Consider the following 6325-nt stretch of genomic DNA (forward strand, 5'->3'; position numbering starts at 1 on the left):
CCCTCTAGAGCCCCATGTTGAAAATGAATGACTGAAGGGGCAGAGTGGGATGTGCCCCAGCGTCTACAGTTCCACTCCCCTACCCTTCACCTTCTCCCAGGGGTGCCGAGTAGATTTATCTGGCTTTGCCACCTGTAGGGTTTTGGGCAAGTCATTCAACCATCAGAGTGTTGATTCTTCTGCTGTAAGACGGGTATCGTAATAGCTCCTGGGAAATCAGGCAAGAGGGATTGGCATGGTTGGCAGAGTGCCAGCACATAGTAAGTGTTTCGTAGGTGGTGGGGGAAATTGGTGCTGTGATTTCAGGGCCAGGGCAGAGGAGAGAAGGCCCTAGGGTCTTGCCAAGGACATGGAAGAGGCCAGGGGCCCTGTTTTCAGGAGCAGTGTAAGGGCCCAAGGCCTGACAACATAGAGTGGAGATGTCATCCCCCACCCCAGGGCGAGCCCAGAAACTAGCTGGAGCTGCAATTATCTTCCCCCTCCTGAGTGTGTCTGAGGACTCTGAACCCAAGAGCCAGCCCGGAAGTGGCTGCCAGAAGACACCATGAAGCTGGCCCTAACTGCCGTCCTGTTCTCTCTCCTCGCAAAAGCCCTTCGTGGAAGCCCCCCGGTTCTCCCATTCAACCTCTCCTCAACAAACGCCATAGCGATAAACCTTGACTCAGGTAGGACAAATATTGGGGTGGGGGAGAGAGGTATTGCAAGAGAGAGAGCCTGGATTTTGAGGGGCAGATAAAGAGAGATATGTAATCTCAGCCCCACCCCTGATAGCCTTGTTCTTAGGCAGGTCCTCTAAAGAGCCCAGACATTGGGGACTGGCACCCACTCCCCCAGATTCAGCACCTTCACGGCTTCCACCAAAACCCCACTGCCAGGCACATTTTGTGTTGCACACACTGTGCTGCATTCAGACCCTCCCCAGGAGCCCCAACCCGACTGCTACAACTTTCTCTCTCCCCAGTAAGCTTGGCCCAGCAATCCAGGCCCTCAACTCCCACCTCCCCCAACTCAGCTGCTTTGAGAATTCCGCTCTCCTACCCAGCCCCCAGGGTCATAAGTCCTCCCATGAGGAGAGGGTCCTGCCTCACAGGGGACAAGACGCGAGCCCATGAGGGGCAGGGCGAGGGGAGCCCAGAGGGGACCTCATCTAACACCACCCATTGCCTCATCCTGCAGTGTGTGGACGCCCACAGGCAACAGGTCGCATTGTGTCGGGGCAGGATGCCCAGCCGGGCGAGTGGCCATGGCAGGTCAGCCTGAGGGAATATGAACAGCATGTGTGTGGAGGCTCACTGATCACCGAAGAGTGGGTGCTGACTGCAGCCCACTGCTTTGACAGGTGAGGATCTTCAGCGAGTGTGAGTCAGGGCCAGCTGGGACCTGCCCTTCACCTCTTCCCGATACCCTTCTTTCCACATTTGAACAGAAGTCTCCTGCCCACCTGGGTGAAAGACAGGTTGAGAATATGTCTCATTTATCCATTCAGGATGCCCCCCAATCACTGGGCTAGGCGCAGGAGAGAGTTGGGGAGGAGACAGGCCCTCCCATTGTCCATCTCCCAAGAAATTTTTCATTTCCCAGAAACCAAAAGCTCCCACATCAGAATGTCCCTTGAGAACCCAAGGCCTCAAGTTCACTGCTCAACAGGCGACTTTACCTTCCTCCAAATAGAAGAATTGGGCACCTTGCAGGGCTGCTTGTGGATTAAACAGGGTGCTTGTCATTACTGGCATGTGCTCAACTTGCAAAAAATGATCTCTTCATAATGTTAGGACCCTCAAATCAAAATTGTCTTTAGCCCTTGCACAGTCTCACAACCTCCTTAACTTCTGGCCCCAGGAATCAGCCACTGTCCTCCTACTTTGTGCTACTGGGCACCATCTCCTCCTATCCCAAGGCCAGTGAGTCCCAGGAGCTCCTGGCTGTGGCCCAGTTCATCACTCACCCAAGCTACACAGAGGAGTACGGCATTGGGGACATCGCCCTAGTGCAGCTGGCTTCCCCCGTCAGCTTCAGCGACCTCATCCTTCCAGTCTGCCTCCCCAAACCTGGAGACCCGCTGGGTCATGGCACCTGGTGCTGGGTCACCGGCTGGGGGAACATTGACACGAATACACGTAAGGATGCCCAGAGCTGGTGGTGGGGCGGGGGCGGGGCGGGGGGCAACTCATTGAAGGTTGGTCCTGACACCCTCCCTAGGGCCAGCGATACTTGCCACCATCCTCACTCAGGCTAGATGTAGAGCCTGCACACACTGGTACAGCCTTGGGGTGGGGGGCACTGAAATATTGCCATGCCAATGCAGAAGCAGCCCGCCACCCCAGACCCCACCTTGGGCTCTCTAATTCATCCTTTCAGCATCCAATAAGGATTGATTGGAGGTCTCTGGAATGCTGGCACAACCTGGGCCCGGATCATTCTGAAGGATTAGTGCCTGTGCCATCCATGCATTTACAGAATTCACCCATTACCCCTGTCCACTCAGGGCTAGGTCAGAGCCTGACTGCCTGGCCTCATCCTGGCTGGGTGATCTCCACCAGCCATGCCAGGTCGTGGTTTCCTCCTCTGGTAAGTAGAGATCTCAAGACTGCTAACCTCATGAGGTCGATGTAAGGGTTACATGGCATGATGCATTTCAGGCACTTCCAGCAGGGCCGGGCAAGAGTGAGTTCTCAGTATCGATCAGCAACTATCACCATTGCCATTGTTGTCATTGTCATCATCATTGTCTTCTCGGTGTTTTGAGTGTTAAATACAGGCTCACTTTGCCACCGTGGTGTGTTTATTGGGGTTCCGTAAGCCCAAATGCAGGCCCCTGTTCCTTGGGGAGCAGAGGAGCAACACACAGAAAGGTTGTGCCAGCATTCCAACATACAGCAAGCCAGCTGAGAGCCAGGAGGCCATCGCATCCTCTGAGCTCTGCTCTCTGGTCTCCACCCCAGCGCTCCCTCCACCTTTCACCCTGAAGGAGCTAGAGCTGCCCCTCATTGACACCCAGACCTGTGACACCTACTACCATGAGAACTCCCTCGTCCCCAGCCAGGAGCCCATCATCCTAGAGGACATGCTGTGTGCTGGCTTCGAGACTGGCGAGAAGGACGCCTGTGGGGTGAGCAAGCACTTCCGGTGGGGGCCTCAAGGCAGACAAGTGCAATATTTTTTTAAATACGAGAGTTAATTCAAAAAGAAGAAAAATGTTCCTGAACCCTGTCTCCCTTTGAAATATCATATAAATAGTATCAAAACATGGAATACCTATAAGGGTGCTTAAGCAAACTGTGACATATCTCTCTCCCTAAAGCTTTTCCTTTGTGGCCAGAAATTTCTTTTTTCTTCCCAAAATATAACACTCAGTCTTTGACAAGTTTTCCTAAGGAGCAGGTCACTTCTGAGCAGGTCACTTCTGAGCTGGGTTGGTCTTGTCTTTCCTTGTCCACGTTTATAAGCAAAACACGCTTTATCTCCCATTGCCTCTTAGTGTTGTTTTGTCTCAATCAAATTTTTCACGAAAAATGAAGGAAACAGCACTCTTAGTAACACAGACATGCTCCTCAGAGCCCCTCCTCTGAAAAACTGTTTTATTCAGAGAATGGAGTGTTCCCATCATGTTGCTTATCTCACCTACCAGATATTTCATCCCTAATTCCCAGACCAGCCAACCCTGATGTCTTCCAGGAACATCTAAGCCACCAATGCCTTGTCCACTAGACCTGGCCAGCAGTGCTGAAGGGAGGTTGGTGGGACTGGAGTAGGGTCCTGTGAACCTCAATTTCCCCCTTGTGTAAGGAGGGCAGCCGGCCTTCCAGCCTTACACTTCTGGACTCCTTCTTTCTCCCCAGGGTGACTCCGGAGGGCCTCTGGTCTGTGATATTGGTGGCGTCTGGACCCAGGCAGGGGTAGTGAGCTGGGGGTCTGAATGCGGAGTGCCCATGAGGCCGGGTGTTTACACCAACGTCAGCGCCTACACCACATGGATTCTCAGCACAATCCAGAGTTCCGCCCCAGAAGACAGAAGCTCCTCTGTCTCTCCAAGCCTTGCTGGGATCGTTTTCTCTGCCTTGTTTTTGCTTCTGGGACCACTGGAGGCGCCCCTGTCTCCCTGGGGCTTGCCTAATTGTGCAGCCCAACCCTGAGACCTCAGCCCCCACATTTCAAACTCATGTCCTCTCTACTCCCTGCCAGGAATGTAGAAGCCATCTTCTCCAACCCTCCTTAAGCCCTCCCCAGAAAGCTGCCTTTCACCATCCATCGAATCCTTTGTCCTCCAGGGATCTTCTCTGGCCCCTCCCCTTCAGAAAGCCCTCCACTCTGATACCTCCACATCTCTTCCTCTTCAGACCTTTCATGTGTCCCCCATGGGCCTTAAGCTGCCCTCTCACCCTCCCTGCCAGCCTGTGGACGCCCCCCAGGTACAGAGCCTAGTGTTCCCTGCTCCTCACCCACCATCAAAGGCTGAGTCCCAGCATACACCCAGGCTCAAGGACTCCTTTGGCGGTTTCTGGGACTCTTGGAACTGAGGTTTCCAGTCCCCAGTGCTGGCCTGGTCCCTTTGCAGGCATCTCTGTCTGAAAGGAAATAAAGGTGAGCTGGCAGAGGGCTATTCCTCCTGTGGGTGTCTTCTCATGCGTTGGGGGCTGGAAGGGTGTATGAGAAAGAATCTCCCAGAAGCCTTTTGAGGTGCACATTATTATTATCTTCATTTTTCAGACAAGAAAAATCAGGGCTGCCAATATCAGAGTTTGCCTGAGCCCACTCTCCCCAGTAGCCCTGTCCCTAAACTCAGTGTGCGGCAGAGCAAAACATCTGGGAGGTCCTGGGGTAATGACAAGACTGAGGTCAATCCCAGGGTCGTGGACAGACCTGGGAGTCCTGGGGTCATGGATGAGGCTGGGAGAGAATCCACGACACCCTGGGCACGAATGGCAAAGGCTCAAGCCAGACTGAGCTCGCTCTCCACTCCCCTCCCTCTTTTCCCAACCCGTCTCTCCAGGGGAGTCTGGGAACTGGCTGGAGATATGCCCACTGGCAGCTGGAGGAGAGAGCACAGGGCTGGGACCTCAGGCAGAGGCAAGGCGGGTGTGTGAATGGGATACCTTATGGGCCACTGCGCAGGACAGAGTAAACAGGAGGAGGGGAGGGAAGGTTGAAACTCTTTGGGTGGGAGCCTCAGCCTCTGTCCCAGGACACTCACCCTAAGCCTGGTTCTCTTACCAATGTCTGAGCCAAGTGAACAATATCCTTGAAAACTCTCAACACCCCCCACCACCACCCCCTGGCAGCATGCCAAGGATTCTCCACCCTCTGGATTCTCCACTTGCAAGTCCAGACTGGCTTCCCTGCCTAGAGGGCCCCCCAGAAGTCAGTGCTGGGTCACTCATCACTGTGAATTCCACAATATCCCTAGTGGTGTTCAAGATACACGGAAGGCCACCAAGCAGGCACAACCCTCTCGGGACCCTTCTTCAGAGAGTCTTTAGTCACAGGGACACTGGGATAAACAACCTAGCGGTGTCTCTACCCGTTTGGTGATTTCCTTTCCACCCCCACCCGCCAGGACCCCTGATAGGAACATTCACAAAAATGCTTTCAACTTTTGGGATTTAATCGGGATGGTGATTAGAGGGAGCTGAGGCAACTAGTCTAGCTGCCAACTGAGGAAGGGACAAGACTCAAGGCCATCATTTCCTAAAGCAACTTGTGAGAGATTTTTTCCTTCCTGGATCAGCTCAATGGGCACTCAGTAAGGACTTGCTAGTGTGCTCTCACGGGAGTCCTGACTGGGGGCCAGGTCCTTGTCCATCCTGGAAGGAGAAGTGGGTAGAAAAGGGGCAGCGAGGGGGCAGCCAGGATCCCAAGGTTGCAGATTAGAAGGGGATTGCTGGGTGCACCGGTTCCTGGGCCATAATAAGTAACGTGGTTGAGGACCCAGCTCCAGGGGAAGCTCAAAGCTGGGGCTCTGTGAGGTCCGATGTTTCCCAAAGCCCTTAGATTCAGAGAGGTCAAGCTGGGAGAAGATGGCAGCCAGAGTTCCTGACTCTCCCTTCCCCCGCCCGCAGGGGGCGCCCCAGCCAGGCCCTGGAGCAGGCGGAAGCAGAAGGGGAGTCAAGTGTCTGGAAGGCAGGCCATGGGCCCTTGGGTCGGGGTGCTGCTGCTGGCGCAGTTGTTTGTGCGAGCTGAACTGGAGATGCAGGGTGAGCTCAGGCCGGAGCTGCCGGCCGACCTCGGGGTGATGGGGGTAGGATGGGGCGCATGGAGACCGAGGGGAGCTCACCTTCTCACCTCCCCCCAGGCTTGCCGGATGAGGACCTGCTGTTTCCAGGTAAGG

At 54.5% G+C, this 6325-nt stretch overlaps 1 protein-coding gene across 1 annotated transcript in view; it reads left to right on the plus strand.

The window, feature by feature from the left end:
* The first annotated feature begins 544 nt into the window (after positions 1 to 544).
* LOC105303162 (serine protease 33-like) overlaps positions 545 to 6325 on the plus strand; it is an 8967-nt gene continuing 3186 nt past the window's right edge. The window contains exons 1-7 of the mRNA XM_011376631.1: positions 545 to 665; positions 1177 to 1339; positions 1840 to 2117; positions 2943 to 3109; positions 3840 to 3993; positions 6057 to 6191; positions 6290 to 6319. Coding sequence (XP_011374933.1) covers positions 545 to 665; positions 1177 to 1339; positions 1840 to 2117; positions 2943 to 3109; positions 3840 to 3993; positions 6057 to 6191; positions 6290 to 6319 — 1048 coding nt within the window. The remainder of the gene's footprint in view (positions 666 to 1176; positions 1340 to 1839; positions 2118 to 2942; positions 3110 to 3839; positions 3994 to 6056; positions 6192 to 6289; positions 6320 to 6325) is intronic.

This window comes from Pteropus vampyrus, unplaced genomic scaffold (genome assembly GCF_000151845.1).
Source record: "Pteropus vampyrus isolate Shadow unplaced genomic scaffold, Pvam_2.0 Scaffold300, whole genome shotgun sequence".
Lineage (NCBI taxonomy): Eukaryota > Metazoa > Chordata > Mammalia > Chiroptera > Pteropodidae > Pteropus > Pteropus vampyrus.